The sequence below is a fragment of the Manacus candei genome, unplaced genomic scaffold, assembly GCF_025592945.1.
Source record: "Manacus candei isolate 608988 ecotype Guabito, Panama unplaced genomic scaffold, ASM2559294v1 h1tg000018l, whole genome shotgun sequence".
Classification (NCBI taxonomy): Eukaryota; Metazoa; Chordata; class Aves; order Passeriformes; family Pipridae; genus Manacus; species Manacus candei.
In genome coordinates this window covers 20,617,985-20,636,589 of record NW_026138066.1, presented here as the reverse complement: position 1 = coordinate 20,636,589, position 18,605 = coordinate 20,617,985, and the positions used below count along the sequence as shown (strand labels likewise).

Sequence of the window (18,605 nt, the reverse complement as noted above, 5' to 3'; positions counted from 1 at the left end):
AACATCTCAAAAGGAGCCTGTAAAGGCTCATAAGTCTAACTATCATTACAAGATTTAGCTTTCAGGGAGACTTAATGTCAAAGGCCAGAATTATTTTACGGTTACTTTTGATATATTTGTTTCTCAATTAGTCACTTGGGGCCAAATCCCCAAGAGGGAGCTACAACATGAGGGATGCACAAAAACCTGAGAGACAGTGAGCCGTAAAGCAGATCAGTACACAAGGAATACACCTGGGAGTAGGGACAAGGCAAGAAGAAACTTCTTGTTTCTAGTACTAGGCTTCTAGTACCTTCTCCGGGGTTGGCTCATGGATTTTGCATTGAAAACTCACAGAACAAAAGGCAAAATAAGTGGGTTTAATTTCCTTTCCTGACCCCAGACCTCTCTCACACCCTCATGTGTTTGCCTTAATCACTTGTATGTAGTAAAAGCAGGGGAGGAGGCCTTTCACCCCTCTCCCACTCTGCCATGAAATGGGGCCAACTTACAAGAAGTAATTAAGGATTCCTTGTTTTGAAGGACAGAATGATTACCTATAAAACTGACAAGTACACTACACATTACTGAAAAAATATTCCGAGCAGAGAGTCATAGAGCCCTGAACTTGTAGAGGTATTGAGCAGCTCAAGGACAGTTTCTAGGGCCATTTTGGCTGAGGGATGATCTCTGGAGTTGTGAGTTGGTGCAGTGGGTTCTGGAGTAACTGGAATTTCTGTTTTCTGGGATGGAACACAGCAGTTCAGGCTGTTGAAGGTGATATTATAACATTAACTTAGGACCCAACTGCATGGCTAATGCATTCTGATGAAGTAGTGAGCTGGTGGAACTCCTGAAGAGCCAGAATCAACTCCTGCTGAGAGCTTCTGCTTCCCAGCATATGGGGCATGAATGTATATTGTGGCTTTTAGCCATATGAAGTTTTGGGTATACAGCCCACATAGGTAAGGAAGCTGGCAACATTAAAAAGTAGACATACTCATGAGGGAGACACCTGTCCCTGCTCCAGCAGTTACTTACTGTATGTTAAATATTTTTTTTTATCTTACATTCAACATTTATGTTATAAATCTTACATAAAACCAGGTGAGCAGGAGCTGTGATCCAGGTGTCTCTGCCCCTCAGTGAATGTTCCTACCTCAAAGCTGTGGTATCGTACTCGTTGCTTCTCTCTTTTTACCACAGGTATTTTTTATTTATTTGTACAAGGTGAAATAGCTTCATCAACAAGGTTTGCAAGATTAAGAAAATATTCCATAGCCAGGAATTTAAAGCACTCTGTTAAAGAATGGGAAGGATTTGCTACCCAGCACTCTGTGCTTTGTGACTAGTGAATTTGGGAAGCCACTACATGTGCTCACCACATGCCTCTGGGATAGAGTTTCTCAGGAGATACAGGCAGAGGAACTGTGCTTGTGAATCCTGCCAGGCGTGAATTAGACACGGAGAATTCAGCTTTGCTGACACTGCAAGGCTCCTAGACAAGCCCAGAAGTGAAACATTAGCACCTGGTTTAACACTGGAAGCAGAGGACTGTAGGGATAGCTGAAGAATTTTTGGATACAGGCACCTTAAGCTGAAAAATGTCTTTGAAAATCCCACTGAATCCTCATTTGCATCTTTAGATACTTGTCTTGTCTGACTGCAACAATTTGATTCCAAAGCAATTTAAGAACTTGTGCTTCTTGCATGTTATTTTAAGATTTTGCATTACATTTTTTCCACCCAAAAAGGAGCTTCCTAACTTGGCTCAGAGGGAGATTGCTATTAGTCAGTCATTAATGAGCCTGTACCTTTGACTGTGTGTGTTACATGTCAAGTGAGAATTAAATGAATTACTTTTTTGGCTAACCAGTAGGACAAGTATTCATTCTTAGCAGCCCTTTACTCTGAGAGATTTGGTCACTTTGCTTGGAATACACTAGTTAAAACTTACTTTCAGCCTACATTTCTCAGCTATTTAAGCAGAAACTCATTTTGTTAGTCGTACTAGGAAAAGATGCCTTGAAAATATCTGTCCCATTTCCTGGGGTGTCTTGCTAAGAAGCTGCATACGCACTTATAAATCACAAGACCAGAAAAAGAAAAGCATAAAACCCAATGTACATACAGAACTATCTAAAAATGTTTGGTAACATTTAGGGTACTGTAAGCTCTGGAACACAAGATAAAATGGAAGTGGCACTAAAGACAGTATGCATGTTAGTAAATATCTTGATTTTTCAGAGTCATCTCCCGGGACTGTAACAAAACAGGTTATGTTAAAGAGGCAAGCTGAGCATCAGCATTGAAATTACTTTTTGAGGAACTTTTGATACTTTATGTAGAGTATTTTTAAGCATCAGAAAAAAACCCCCAACATCAGAACCACCAGATAAAGGAAAAGACCAAGAGAATATTTGGTCTTTAGAGGCCAAGTAGATGGATAATACAGTCAAATGAAAGCCTATGGAAAGTAGGAGCCCATCCTGCAAACATATATGTATCCACTCAAATTTGTTGAGTGAGCAGGTTTTTTAAGTGCATATTAAAAAAAGGAATAGTGGAAGAGTCAACCTTAACCTAGTGATCAGAAAACTAAACACCATTGAAGCACAAAATAAACAGAGGGTCCTGTGCAGATTTGAAACAAACAGCAAGAGTACTTATTACTTTTAATTATTTAATTGTGAGTAATTATTACTTTTAAAATAATTGAATATTTGCCTTCAGAATCTATACTTCAGGTAGCTTCAAAATTATAACATATAGCATCTTTTCAGGTTTTTTTCCTGAACCTACATGTATGACAGAGAACAATTTATGGCATAATTACCTAATGTTAGCAAAAAACTAGCAAACTAGATTTCTGGAACAATCATTCCAGTATTAATAATTCCTACTGGCATCTTTAAAAAAAAAAAAGTAGAATGCTTGTGATCAGGCCATTACATGATATTTCTTTCAAAAATAACAAGACACTGCTAAAAGTATGTGAATTCTACATACCAAAGCAGGCAATACTCACAGAAACCCAGCCCATGTGGTTGAGGTTCAGTGTGTGTTGGTGGGAATGGACACCTTTCTGCTGAACCCTGGAAAGGAAGTTGAGCTTTTTGAAGGATTTTTGCCTGTCTTGCTATTATACCTCATTTGCTTATAGCTCTACTTGCCCTATGACTTGCTTGGATTTGAAAGGTAAACATGTCTTGTTCCAGGAGAGCATGTTTTTACGGTACTACTTGTGTACATAGGCATAAGCACAGGTGATCAATTTTCTACTGCAGCAAAAATCTATGCAAAAAGTGAACTCTCAGTTATGATAAAATCTATCACTCTTTGAGCACTAGATCCCCTTCATGGGCGTCATCAAATACACTGTATTTTTAATAGCTGTTAAATTTATTTGCTAATGGTGAACATCCTGTGACTGCCCTGAAGTTAAAAGTAGATGGAAGTTTAAATTTGAAATAAAGAAGAAATCCCTGACTACATTACCCCAGCCTTGTAAGTAGCTGCTGGGGGACAGGCTGTGTTCCCATACCTTCACTGGGAAGCCTGAGCACAATATTCCATACACGTGCCTTTTACAAGAGCATGTAGTGACAGGACAAGGGGGAATGGCTTCAAACTGAAAGAGAGTAGGTTTAGATTAGATAGAAGAAAAAATTCTAAACTGTTAGGGTGGTGAGGCACTGGAACAGGTTGCCTGGAGAAGTTATGGATGTCCCATCCCTGGAAGTGTTCAAGGCCAGGTTAGATGGGGCTTTGAGCAACCTGGTCTAGTGAAAGGTGTCCCTGCCCATGGCAGGGTGGTTGGAACTGGATGATCTTTAAGGTCCCCCCCAAACCAGGCCATTCTGTGGTTCTGTGATTCTACTAACAAAAGATACATAGGCAAAAAATAATATGCCAAAGTTACAAAAGATAATGTATAAAAGGCTACAGTCACAAGCTTTCCTTCCCAAAATCAGAGTTTTAGCTTCATTATAGCATGACCATTCCAGTAAGATAAAAGTAACCCATTTATTTCTGAACAATACTTATTTTGAAATATAAAGTTTGACCTTTCTTAAATGTCTCTAATGGAAGTATAATGGCTTTCAGGGACTGAAAAGCTCACTTCTGTACTTGGGCAAAATCTGAATCACAGCCTACCCTTTACAACGCATGAGGATTGTAATTGTTTTCCTAACACAGCAATTGTAATTCCTGCTATGCACACCACAATGAAAGGCAGTGGAACTTTTCATAAATTAATAAATTTGATTTGTCATCAGATGGATGCTCTCCACAACATAGGACTTACTTTTTTTCGTTACATACTTCAGTCTTCCCCTTATGAAGAAAACCTTGAAAATGTGAATCAACTGAAGCAGATGCAGTGTGGGTGTTGTGAGTATGCCTGCACTCAACCCCAAAATAACATTATTTACTATTTCCCTGCTGAAAATGGTATAAAAACTAATCTAATTCATATGGTAAATATATTTCAGTGGCACATTCACTATCAAAATCATTGAATCAGTGAGACAAATCACATGATAAAATCTTCTACTACCTACTAATCTGGATGCTTACTATGTTATATGGAAAACTTATGAATTTCAAAACTTTAAATTGAATTTCATGTGACAGCCTTTGTGAAATGCCACTGCAGTCAGAAAAGTGCTCATGTTTATAAGTAAGCATATTTTTAACTGCTCCAGTAAACAGACACATGTAAATCTGTCATGCAGCCCACTGGTCATCACCTAAACTTCTGAGGATTTAGATGACTTAAGCAAAATGTTTGTAAAATAATTTGAAATCCTAACAGAGAAAAGAATCATTAAAGTCCAGAACATTATCATCATGTATAGGTTTTAATCACAGTGAATTTCACAAATTAGGTAAATTTAACTTTATTCAGTGAACTAATATTCAGGGACATTATAAAAATTCATATAGAACTACCCATACACATTGTGCAAAGTCATAAGAAGGTGAGAAAAGTTTAATTACAAGGAAGAAGAGAGAAAAATTAACAAAAAAATGTATGAATAATCAGCTTAAGTATAGACCAGGAGTGATACAGATGAAACTCCTTCTCCCCATGGCACTCCCCAGTATGACATGGTGAGGAATTTAATTGGTTTTTCCTATTGCTTCTTTACCCCCAGGAGAGCCTCTTCCCACTTCAACTTCTCAGCTCAATCACAGCATTTCTGCATGCTTTGGGACTTTTGTTTTGTTGTACCACTACCTTTGGGGGGACAGGCCATGTAACCTGCGATGGGATGTGGCCCTGCACATGTTTCTTGTGGCCCCACTGTCTGTGACCACAGACCAGCAGTGGCATGAGAAAAGACTGCAGGGAAGTGTGGACAAACCAAGCAAATGGTGGTTGTCTGATCTGTAGAGCTCGGCTAAGAAGTTCCATCGTGAAACCTTTCCTCCTCTCCTTACTGGTAAGGAAAGCCATTGTTTCCCCCTTTAAATGGAAAACCGTGTTCCTCGTGGATGCTTCATGTAAAGTCCCTTGAGTGGATTAGATATTGCTGGACATAGTAATGAATAAAATGTACTTCATCTTCTTCACTAATTACTAAGGATGAAGTGATTCTGAGACAGAAGATTGTCTTGGGGAACAGCCAGCTGTTCAAAGCCTCCTTAAATCTCCTGTTCTTCATTGTCTCCACCTCCTGCCCTTTGTTGTCCAGAGCAAACTGCTTTTTTTCAGTTAAATCCAATCAGTCTTTGTTACTAATTGGATGTTCACCATTATGTTCTTACAGGCCTTTCTGTATGGTAACCATGAAACTTCCTGGGTTTGTCTCCTTTGAAGCCTCTAAGAAATCTCTACTATTACCATGGAAGATTGCTCTCCAAATGGAAAACAGAAGGGTATTGCTGGGTTTTCACTGCAGCACGAACTGCTGCAAGTGGCAGTTTCTTTGGTGAATGACTGATGCAGCTCCAGCACATTTGTACAATGACCTTATCACATCTAATGGTTCCCATTTTCTTTGGGTTATTACAGATGTCTATTCATCAAAAGGAGGCTGTTCTGCAAATATGCCAAAAAGCTGCATCACCAGAACTTCAGTGAAGTCTTGAGCTGTTCACTGTTTGCAGGAGCAGAGTCTGCCTTCCCAGAATTTCTCTTCTCTAGAGAAAGAAGACAGCATTTTCAGGTGACCCTAACCATATGCTCAACAGACTGTTTAAGAGGTACCTATCATCTGTGGGCAGTCCAATCTGGTGGAATCCTATCCTGAAAAATGAACTAACACAAGCACACTCCCACCCTCCCTCTTCTTTTTATCTGTCTCTGCATGGGAAGTCTCCTAAATGGTCCACATTTCTCATCTGTGAAACTCACTTTCTGCTTGGCTATCACCTACCATGGTCTACCACCTGATGTTGCTTTTGATGGAGATGCTAAAATTAAATTACTGCTGCTTTTTTGTGAGAGATCTTTACAACTTCAGTGCTTAAAACACCCACAGATAATCAGTAGACGAATAAGAGACAATTATTACTTCATTGAGAAACATGAAGAAGTACTTTTATCAACTCCCACATGGTAGAGAGCACAGCAAGGTTCATCTTCCCATGTGCTAATCCACAGATAACCTCGGTGCTCAGAAGAATTTGTGCGTTGACCTTGCAAGCCTTGACTTTCATCATGTTATCTTAAAGCTCCTTGATGTGAGAATCAAGATACCAGGAAAAAAGAATCAAAATTTGACTTTCTCCTGTAAACTTCAATGCAGAAAGTAGCAAATGGCTTGGGGAAGTCTAGTCCAATTCACATGATACTGGAAAGGTGCTGTCTCTGGCTTAGAGTTGTCAGCTTCAGGCGAGCTCAGCCACTGACACCTTGAGCCTTGATCCTTGGTGAAGCCTAGCACCCATAAACCTCACTTTGCCAGCTATGCTTGTGGTAGACTCAGAGGTACAGGCAGTCAGAGCTTAGAAATATGTTTCAGTCATTTAATGAGTTTGAAACACTCTTGAAAAAAACCCTTTACTATTAGGCTCAAATCATAACAGTTATGAAAATGAATACAAGTTTCTTTACACTAACATCAAATCTGTCCAACCAAAAAAATGCTGCTGCTTTTAATCTAAAGTTAATTATTAATTAAATAATTAATGTTTTAGCTTAAGGATTAAAAGACTATAGATCATTATCTACTTTGATCCACATAAGTATTATACATTTAAAGGGGGTGGCAGCAAAAAAAAAAGGTGCAGGGAGAGTTTATTTATCTAGTTTGACTTTTATTTATGACTTTATTTACAGTGTCAACATTTCTGGCAACTGAATGGCAACTGCTGCGTGTGTTTTCATTCAGTGTCTCAGGATCAATTTACTTGGATTCTGTTTTGATGCATCCACACTTAGAAATATTCAAGAGATGCATCTTACTCATACAAAGCTGAAAAGGAATTAGGAGTCATACAGTTATTACTATCTGGGCCCTGATTCTGCCTCTGGGAGGTTGATGCTTAGGGTAGATGGAACCCAGCTCTGTTTTTCTAGGTGGGTATGGCAACCTGCTGATTGCTGTCTCACCAGAATAAACTCTAAACCTTTCCAGCTGTTCTTAATCTGGACCCTTAACCTTTAAAAAAACCAGAGGCTTTCCATTCCTCAGAGCCAAACTTTGCTAACAATATCTAGGTTGTTTTCAAACCAAGCTTCAAACATAAAAATGACTAATAAATTCATATTCCATAATAGTTAGGCTGGAAAACTATTATTTAATAACAGACTCAGTTTTTACGACCCATTTCTAATAAAAATCCCAAGTATGCTTCACTAATGCTACCATTTCAGATACTCAGATCCTGGATGATAGGCATGAGATCCAGATAGATACACCAATAAATATGTAAAGGCTATAAATCTGTCTCAAATTAATGATTTGTGGATGTGGGAGGAGGAAGAGAGCTGGGAAATTCTGTTTTCTAATCTGTTCACTTCCTGAGTCTTAATGCCCTGTAACTTCACAGCTGGTGATTGTATTTTTCTGTGGTTTGTATTATTAAGTGCTAAATACATTACTCCATGCTCTTCAGTGGGAGCTGGGGCTTTGCACAGCCTTTTAGTCTGCACCTGATTCCACTTCTGCGCAGACCAATTTTTGTCGGCCCGGGGGGCTGGGCCAGAGTTTTGCCCCTAGCATGCTGTGGAGCCCTCCTGCGTGAGCGTGAGGTAGGTTTGGAGGAAGGAAAAAGCAGGTTTTGGATGGAGCCGCAGCCTAGACATTCGTAACGCTTCGGAGGACCGACCGTGGCCCGCTGGCTTCGGGATTCCAGTTCCGGCTCCCTATTAAAACAACAACAAACCCAGTAATAATAATTTATAAACATCCATCTTTCTGACTCTTTTACGGCCTCGTAATTGCCCCGTCCCTGACAGGCCGATTTATGCCTTGGCCGGCAGCGCCCGGTGACCGGGAGCTCCTCCGCCCGGGTGGCACCGCCGGCTCCAGCGGGGGGAGAGCGGGGCAGGGCCGGGCAGCCCTTTCCCGGGAGTCGGCTGCTCCCCGCAGCCTCCCGCGACAGCCCGCTCCGCTGCTCGGGTTTGGCTTGTTCTGTTCAGGTTCGCTGCTGGGCTTTGGGCAACCTCCTCTCCCGGCCGAGGGGAGCGCTCATCACTTGATTTTTCAGCGCGTAAAACTCAAGGATTATCCCAGCAGTGTTCAGGAGGGAAACCCTTTCCTTCTCGCTCTTCCTCTTTTACTCTTCCCAAGCAGCCTCCGTTCAAGTCCCTCCCGCGGATCTCTCTCTCGCCCTCCTGGCAGTACTTCGCAACTTCTGCCCAGGCTCCCCTGGCCTTTTATTTGCCATTTTTTTCGTCCTGGGCTTTGTTTATTATTTTTTTTCCCGGTCGTTTCTCCTCCCCCAAGGTCCGCAACGACGGGGGAGGCTCCTTCCCTTGGTCCGCGGGGCACGGCCGGGAATGCCGCGGGCCAGGCACGGACCCTCGGGCGGGCAGCGCCGTTCCGCTCCCCCCCTCCTCCTCCCTGCCTCCGCCGGGAGTGCCCGTGAGGCAAAGGATAGCCTAGAAATTAAGCAGCGCTTCTGAGGTGGTACATCTGCCTCTCCCCCACCCGCCAGTCCCCCCCCTCTCCGATTTCTTACACTGTTTAGGATTTCTCGCGTCTCTCCCTCTCCTGCACTTTTAAAAAGCAGTTATTATTCACCGCCCTCTCCCCCCGCAGGCCCGGGGTGGTCGCGGAGAGCCGAGGCGCTCCCCAGCCCCCCATGCGCGGCGCTGGGCTCCCGGGGGGGAGGCGGGCGGGGGGCGAGCCCGGCGCTCCGCAGGAAATGCCGGCGCTGCTCCGGCGGGGAGCACCCCCGGCCCGGGGGCGCTGACCGGACCCTGCCCGGACCCTGCCCGGCCGAGAATCAGCCCCGGGGCGGGCGCCCACCCCGGCGGGGGTGCGCGGGGCAGCCGGTCGGGGCCATGGGCGGCTGCAGCGGGCGCTGCCCGCCGGCAGGGCGGCGGCCGGGCGGCGGCGGGGCGGCAGCGGCGGGGCGGGGGGCGCCGGCCCGGACCGCGCTGCTCCCGCCGCGGGAGACCTGGCGCCGCCGGAAACTTTCCTGGGCGCTGTGCGCCGGCTGCCTGTCGGTGCCGCTGGCCCTGGCGGTGAGGCTGGTGCGGGGGCAGCGCGGCCGGGCACTGGCGGGGCCGCGGCGCTGGGGCTGGGTGCCCCCCGGCGCGGTGCCGCTCTGCCTGGCCGGCGCCTTCTTCGGCGCGGGGCGCTCCCCGGTGCGGGGCGGTGTGCGGGCGGCGGCGCTGCTGCTGCTGCTGCTGCTGGCCGCCTGCTGCGGGGGGGAAGCGGTGGCGCAGACGGCGCTGGCGGCGGGGGAGGAGGAGGAGGAGGATCACTTGCTTTCCCTCGCCGCCACGGGGGTGGTGCTGAGCTGCCTGGCCGCCGTGACATGGCTGGTGCTGAAGCTGAGGCAGGGCGTCCTCATGCTCACCGTGACTAGCGCGGCCAGGACCACGTCCCTCGTCGCCTTGGAGAGGGTCCCGGCGTCCTGGCGGCCCTACCTGGCCTACCTGCTGGGGCTGCTGGGCATCCTCCTGGCCGGCTACACCGACCGGCTCTGGCCCCCCCGGCGGGCCGCCCCGCTGGCGGAGCCTCCCGCCGCCCCCCCGGCCGCGGACGAAGCCCCGGTGCTCAGGCGGCGGCGGCGGTCCAGCTCCATGATCTCCCCCGAGATGTCGGGCGGCGGCGGCAGCGGCAACAAGACCCACCGGAGGACCTCGCTGCCCTGCATCCCCCGGGAGCAGGTAGGGCAAGGGCTGGGGGAACGCGTCCCAAACTTTGCTGGGGGTCCCGCCGGCGGCGGAGGCGCGGGGGAGCTGCTCCTCGCCGGAGGGGCCCCGCACGGTGCGGGCTTTCCCCGGTGCCCCGCGGCGCGGAGAGCCCAGGCTGGCCGTCCCGGGACGGGGCTGGGGGGGAAGCGGGGCTGTCCGGACACAGCCTGACTTGCCCCGGCTGCGGGCGACGGGGAGAGGGCTCGGGGTGTGCTTTTCTTTCACAGCCATCACCGGCGCTGGCTTTCCTTAAGCCTGGTAAAAGGGCTGGGGAGGACGGTGCTCTCTTGGCTCTCGGAGCCGGAGGGAACCTGCCCTCAGCGCAGCCCTCGGGTTTCCCAGCGCATCACTTGCGAGCCTCGCATTTTCAAACCTGTAGTTTCCTAGAAAGGTAGCTCAGCCCTGTTAAACTTGCTTTAAGCTTTAAAGGGGGGTGTGTGCGTGAGCCAAGCAGCTTGTCCTCGGTGGGAGAAGTCCCTAATCAGGGCGGTAGCGTGTCCTCTGAGGCTGGCGCGCCCGGCGCGGGGCTTGTGTTTGCACTTTGCCTCGCCGAGGCTGTTCCCGAGCGTGTAATCAATAGCTCCCGCTCCGCCGGGGCTGTGGGAACCGGTGCGAGGCACACGCGATTTATCTTAACTTTGTTTCCTTCGGGAGGCTGCGATTGCAATGGCTGAGGGAGAACTTTGTTACCGGCGATGCGTTCTTTTAAATGCACGCCTCAGGGAACTGGAGAAAGGAACGATCAAACACCAGCATCTTTACTGCACAGCCCTATGGGGTGCTGCCACCCACATGAGGTGGGCTTAGTTCTGCGCTTGAAGTGTTTCTCAGTTTTTTTTGAGATTTAAGATCGTCTCACGAAAGAATCATTCCACGGGTCGAGTGTAACTGAGCGTAGCACAACCCTTGCTGAGCAGTGAAAAGGGAAACCTGAGGGGGAAAATAAGTGTCAAATGGTGTTAAGCTTTCTTTTTCAATTACTATTTGAAAATGATTCTGTGCACTGTGGTCAAGTGAAGCGTGTTGCCGTACACCAAAGGTTTTCTTTCAGGTTGCTTGCTGGGTAAGCAATAAAGTGTTTTTCAAGCAATGGCATCTAACTGTATGGCGTGGGTGGCAAGTTTGGTTCTGGAAATGGTTTGATTACATCTCTTTGTGGTTGGTTGTGACATTTTCTAGAAGAGGGCCTGACAACCTTATATACTTGAGACTTGTTTTACAACAAATATACTTATTTATTTAACATTTTCGTTTAGGTAAAATAAATATTTACTACAGTGTGAAAAAGTAGAAAGCTGACCTAGTTCTGACTTTAACAGGAGCTGAGAGAGAAAGAAGGGTGTAAGAATAATTTGTAAATACAATATCTAAGGCACAAAATTGTTTATACTTACTTGATGATGTTTGGCATTTCTGTTTTTTCTTAAATTTGTAAGGTTTTAAACTTATTTCACTCTCTCACACTTCTAATAAAAGCAGTTTTTTAATTAACATCTCCAAGTGTAATCATTCGGAGACAGGGCTCACTGGTCTGTGACCATGGTCCTTCTCTTTTTTTATAGGGAGAATTCATGTCATCTGTAAATATCAGAATGTTAAACTGGTGATGGTTAACAAGGTAGACTTCTTTTCCCTCACCAGTGGTGCGTTAGTTGGGGACAGTGGTCAGCTTTGCCCCAGCAATTCCCACTCTCAGGCTGGAGTTAACTGGCAACTGTTCGGTTCACGCATTGCAGGATTTTGGCAGATTTCTCTGTCTTTTGTTCTCACTCACTATTAATCAATAGTGAGATCTGGTATTGCTTGCGTCACTGTGTGATTAGAAATGGATGACTACTTTTGAGACTGGAAAGACCTTTTGTCTTTTTTTTTTTTATTTATTTATTTTTCTGTTAGCACAGTATGGCTGTGTGTACGTGAGCATCCCTTCCTAAAAACTGTCCTCTTAAATAAATGTTAGCAAGACAGAAAAATTGAAAAGCTGAAACAAAGCTCTGTGAGGAAATGCTGGGAGAAGTGAGACTTTTTTAGGGCAAACTAAGTTTATGTTTATAGCGAAAATCAGCTCCCTGTAGACTTAAAGAAGCCCTAGGTAAATGTTTCTCTTTTGGACAGTTTTTAAATATAACATGTTAAAAATAGAGATGAGGCCTTTATAAACAAACCCAGGCCTTCCCTTGCCCCCTGTTTTTAAAAAAAACATCCCCCTGAACTTTTCTGGTCATATCAGTACATCTGGGAGCTGCCAATAATCTCCATCAGGAAATAGATCCACTTTATTGCTTTGAAACACATACTTTAATTTAGTGAGTAACATTAAGACAAAGTTTTAGAGATGTTTCCCATCACCTCCTGTGTAATCTTTCCTGTTGCTGGGCATTTAATTGAGCTTTTATTTTTCCAGTGTGATTCCCTTCTTATCTGACTGTCTGCATTAATATGAGATTCTATAAAGAAAGTTGGAATTTCAGAGTTTTTCTTTTTTAGTCATACACGTCTCAATTATAACCTGAATTTTTCCCTACTGGAATACAAAATAGAATCTATGTGGCTTTGTGATGTAAAGGACAGTACCAGGAATTGCAAACTGACATCTTGGATAGAGGTCTTAACATATGTCTCATGTTAGTTGCTTATCCATTTCAAAAACAATTTAAAAAGAAAAACTTTCATTAAAAAAAAAAAGCTACCCTCCAAAAATCAAAGCATGCCATGACACAGCCTTCTGTTGCTGCTAAAAGTGCTCTTTTCCAGTTTTTAGTTTCATTCTATTTTTTTGTGGTTGCTTTTTGTATACGTTCTCTCTCTTTCTCAACTTTGGCAAATTCTTTGGGTTGAAAGCTCCCAGACTGGCATGTGTGTAGATCTCATTGAGAAGTGTGTGCTTCCTAATAGCCTGATCTTGCTCCCAGCTGAGTGTCCTCTCCCTGTGATTTCATCAAGGCTGGCTGAGGATGGTTAGCTCCTTGAGGGCTCGCTCACCCAGATTTGAGAGAGGATGCAGAGGGAAATTGTGAATGGATGGATAACACAGGGAATGAATGAAGAAATGCCTTTTTTTTTTTTTTTTTTTGGTGGTAAATGCACAAGTGCCACCAAGATGATGTCTTTTGGAGTTTTTTTTTCTCCAGGTTTTCGTGACTGTTTTAGTTCGTCCTAAAAGTGTGGAGAGGAGGTTGGGGGCTGAGGGGCAGAATTGTGTTACAGGTATTGATGTTTCCCATTAAAATATTATATGGCCCATATGCTCTGAAGCTTATGCCTCTGATCTGTGTGTGTTAATCTTGACATACAGCAGTCCAAAGGGATGATTTCCACTGGTTGGGTAAAACACCCCACAGGAGATAGCAGCTGGAGAATTTTAAACCATGCTGAAGTCTCCTGATTTTGCTTTTGAGCCTTATTTTGTTGTTTGTTTTGTTTTGGGGGGAATGGAAATCTTTCAGCTAACTTGGCTTTAGTACAAGTGTGCGTTATTTGCAGCTGCTGCAAATAGTTTGCTTTGCCTTTTTAGATTTCTTTTTTCCTTGGTCAGAAGACTGTCTGAGGGACAGGACACATCAGGGTTTGAAGTAGGTGACACAACCTCGTGTGAGAAGGCACTTGTGAGGTGCTGAGCCTTGCCCTGACCCACACAGGAGGTAGCACCAGGATGGAGGAGTTTCTCCTGCAGCTCTGATGTCTCCAGCTGCCGGCCCACCAGCTCCTTGTGCAAACTCCATCCGTTTTCTCTGGCTTCTGAGGCAGAGAGGTTTTCTATCAATTTTCCTTCCGTATTTCTTTTTGCTCTTTTCTGCTTTCTGGGCAGTTGGAGAAGTAAAAAGCCTCTTGCCTCATCAAGGGACATCTGAGGGTCCGTCACTTATTTTCAGTTGGTTTGAGACTTGGTAGCTGTTTCGTGCTGCCCCATCTTTCCCATCCTGTTTCTCCTTCTCAGAAGTTATTTTTTCAGATCAGTGACTTTGGTGCCAGACTCCACTATCTTTCTCCAGCAGCAGTGGAGGGTTTTTTGCTCAATTTGACTGTTTTTCCTGGGGTTCTGGGTGGTGACTCTGCTTGTTCCCAGCCTGTAGGCTGGGAAAGTTGCGAGCCAGGACCGTCCTTATCGCTGCCTGTCTTTGGAGTTGAGAAGACAGTACTGTAACAGTTCACATGGTTAAAGATATCTCTTCAGTGATAAGATCTAAGAAACAGTGGAGAAAAAGAAATATATTTGTTGGGATTTTTTTTCAAGGGAAAATTAAGGCTTTATCTCTTCTTCTCATTGTTTGACAGCAAGAGCTTTGTAAGTGCCGGGAGTATGTTGCTTCCCCCCCCCCTTTGCTGGTTTTCTCCTATTCTGCCTTAAAAACCCAGAAAATGTACCCTTACATTATAACCAATTTTTAAGATTATGTATCCTACTCTCTGGCCTGAAAATAGGAGCAATCAGGGTGCAATATAGAGAAATTTAAAATTTTGGAGGGGAGAAGGCAGATTAAATTTAAATACTGAACTTTGTCTATGTCAAAGTAATGGTCTCCTATTAGACATGTTTTGTTTTATATGCCATATACCTCCTGCTAATAAGGTTTATTGAGCTGATAAGATTTACTGGCATTACCATTTAGGTCACTGAAAACTAAGGAATACTGAGGAGTTATGTCATCTGGTGGCTTGCAGAAACACAACTGTGTAAATTATTTAAGTGAGGCTCCAGGAAAAATCACCCAGGGATTCCAGACATAAGACTTTATTTTCTTTTGCATGGCTTCATTTATGCAAACCCGCTCTACTTAGATTTTTTTTTTTTCTTTTTTCTTTCAACCTCACAGAAATGTTAAAACTGCTGCTGAAACTCTCATGAACGGTTTAGAATCTATTTTTGGTCAATCGGTTAAATCAAGAAATGTATATTATGGCATATTGGCAAAAAAAGTAAAGTACAGTAGTGACTTTCTGCTCTTTCTACCTGAAGTGTGAAAATGCAAAGCTCGGGAACTGAAAGAAATCCTGTGTACTCTGGGTTGTCATGTTAATTAAATAAACAGCCAGCACAGTGACCCTGTGTATGAAATGTGTTTTGAGAAGCTTGTTGGGGGTTGGAGGGGAAAAACAGTGACACATGATGTTTTGGACGTTAACTGTGACATTTGTATGAATCTGTCCTAATCTGCTGTTAGTGTGCTTACGTTTCAACTCTTTTTTTTTTTTTTTTTTTGGTGTGTGTGAGACTGAGACATAGTTGTGTTTTGCAAATTGAAGGAATATTGCTTGGGCTTTTTGCTTTAAAAAAGATATATGAAAAAAAATAATCCTAGACTGGAAGTGGAAAGGTTGCTGGGTTCTGGTGCCTGCAAACCACAGGGCTTGGAATGGGGGTGAGCTGACTGCATCCTAAATGGTTTGAGAATAAAAAGAACACTGCTGCAATTAAAGCTTTGAGCCAGTTGCTGTGATTTACTTATGTAATCTAATGGTAGATGTAGGGCTTGTAACATATCCCTTGATGGACAGGGAAAGAAATGTACAGATTCAGATAAAAAAGTGGAAGTTGAATTTTTCTTTATGCATGGATTTTTAATTTTTCTTTTTAATCTCCTTGGTTTCGAAGAAGCTTTTTTGTTAATTTACCAAACCCTTTCCTCAAAGTCTTTTCTGTGTTAGTCAGAGTGTCACTCTAAGAAACGCCTCTCTCGTTTGGGCTATGTAGTTTTTCAGGTTCCTTTTTTTTTATTTTTTTTAATGTCCAACTTGTCTTGCTCTAAGCCCTGCTGCAAGTGTTGCTCTAAGCCCTGATGTAAGCGGTAGCATCAGTTCCCTGCACGGGGATAATGATTTGGGAAGTAATAAAAACAATTAAATAATGCGATATCTGTCTGAGTTTTAAGTGGGGGGGGGGGGAGGAGGGGCAGGATTATTGATGTCTCTCTTTCTCGGAGCTGCTTTTGGAGATTGGGTGAAGTTGTGAGAGGAAGAAGTGCCGTATCCCTTTGTCGAGCTTTGGCTTCTTTTTTTTTTTTTTTTTTTTAAATAAAGGTTTGGAGCTGCTTTTCTTCTCCCTCTGTGCGGGTGTGTGTCGTTGTCGCAGACGTCTCGTGGGGTGGTGATGATGATGATGATGATGATGATGATGGTGATGATGATGGTGATGATGATGGTGATGAGGGTCCCCTCGCCCCGGGCGGTGCCGGCGCTGGCGGGCGCGGCCCCCTAGAGGGCACGAGAGCCCCTGCGCTGCTCGGCGCCGCCAAACCGGCCACGAACATCATCGGCAAAATCTGTCCGTGGTACTTAACCCGGCCCTGTCAGCGTTCGGGTTTTAAGCTGCTGTTCCAGCTGCTGTTCCTCGCTCCTCGGTTCCGGCGCGTCAGCCGAGGCGCTTTGCCCCGGGCAAGCACAAACCAACACACCTGCCCTAAAAGAACACTGTGGGAAGAAGAGCAGTAGTAGGTTTTGTATTTCGAAAAGCCAGTTAAGAATTGGGATGTGGTGTGTGATTCTTGGGGCTGTCCTGTGCAGAGCTAGGAGCTGGACTTTGATGATCCCTGTGGGATGCTTCCAACTCAGAGTATTCTGTGACTCTGTCATCATTTTTGGAGATGAAGCAACTGCCTCCTTCTCTGCCAAGAATCCAAGAAAATAGACTAAATCACCATTATGATTTAGTATTGCAGCACCTCATGGCTCTATTCACATATGTAACTTTTTACAAATAAAATGAGAAATGGCACATGGTAAGTGCAGTAGCAGAATATTCCCTTCCATTCTGCCCTGGTGCGGTCACGTCTGGAGCTCGTTGTCCAGTTCTGGGCTCCCCAGCATAAAAAAGACAAGGAACTACTGGAGAGGGTTCAGTGCAGGGCTGTGGAGATGATTAGGGGTCTTGAGCATCTCTCTTGTGAGGAAAGGTTGGGAGAGCTGGGCCTGTTTTGCTTGGAGAAGAGGTGACTGAGAGGGGATCTTATCAATGCATCCACGTATCTGAAGGGTGGGTGTCAAGAGGATGGGGCCAGACTCTCTTCACTGGTGCCCAGTAACAAGACAAGAGGAACAAACTAAAACACAAGGAATTCCATCTGAATATGAGCAAAAACTTCTTTACTTTGAGGGTGACAGAGCACTGGAACAGGCTGCCCAAGAGAGGTTGTGGAGTCTCCTCTGGAAAGAGTCAAAACCCACCTGTACACCACCCTGTACACCCACTGAAGTGCATAGGTTTCTTGTGCCAAACAGGTTGAAGATTAGAAAAAATGGCACTTTTTTCAGTCTGATACTAGTTAGGAAGAAAGTTCCCAGTTTGGTCACTCTGTTGTGCTGTGCTTTAGTGAGCTTGCTGTTTAATCTGAAGTGTCCACTGACCAGGATCTATTTCTGCATGACTCTTTGTATTTTTACAATTAACTTCTGAAAAAAATCGGGGAGAAGATATTTATAAGCGTCAATACAGCTAAAGGCTCTCCTTCTGCCCCTGCACAAGGCTGGAAAATTACAAACCCTCCACATATTGGAAATAGCTCAAAGCATAGCTAAGGCCTTCTTGGCTAATGCCCCCAACCCACCAGTGAAACATGCAGGGTTAAAGTGGTTTGTTTGACTTTTGTATTTCGCAGGTTGCTTAAGTTGGCTTTGTTTTGTAGTAAGATTTATGCTTTGGTTTGGATTTTAGAATAAAGTATATATTCTGCAGCATTTTTTTTTTAATGGGATTTCTGCCTACCTTACTCAGTAGGAGTGGTGCTTTTCAGATACACTCATGATGCTTTTCTGATGGTTGCTCAAGTCCTGAGGCACACCCTGGTGATGGTTTAAAAAGCAACCATTCCTCTTAGACTGGTTGGTCCTCTTAAAAAATATCTCAGCTTTGTTAAAAGCTGTGTGAAATATGAATGTGATGATGCCTGCTGGAAAACTGTATCTCTGTGTTTTGAGGATCAAGTCACTGATGGCTGTTGGTTTATTTATTTATTTTTTTTAAAAAAGCTTATTTTTCCTCTGCATAAGCTTGCAGTTTTCTTTGGGTAAATGATAATACTGTAGGGGAATAATTATTACTAAACTTCAAAACTGAATATTACTAATTCTGAGCAGCATCCTTCGGCCTTATGTTTGAGTAAATCTGTCCATAAGCACATTTTTTTGAAATGAATTCCAGAAGGGGAAAGAATCGACTGTTTGAATGCAAAAGGTTAATTGTTTTTTGAACTATTGTACTCCCAGCAGGTTGTTGATACCTTGCTGGCATCTCTGTATGCTGGAGCTGCTGCCAGGGCATCAGCAGTAACCTGAACTGCTCCTCATCCTGGAGTACAGGTACTTCTCT

The 18,605-nt window shown here is 44.4% G+C and overlaps 1 protein-coding gene across 1 annotated transcript in view; it reads left to right on the top strand.

The window, feature by feature from the left end:
* The first annotated feature begins 9,851 nt into the window (after positions 1 to 9,851).
* The window catches only part of PDE3A (phosphodiesterase 3A), a 231,463-nt gene continuing 222,709 nt past the window's right edge, over positions 9,852 to 18,605 (top strand). The window contains exon 1 of the mRNA XM_051784667.1: positions 9,852 to 10,276. Coding sequence (XP_051640627.1) covers positions 9,956 to 10,276 — 321 coding nt within the window. The 5' untranslated portion in view covers positions 9,852 to 9,955. The remainder of the gene's footprint in view (positions 10,277 to 18,605) is intronic.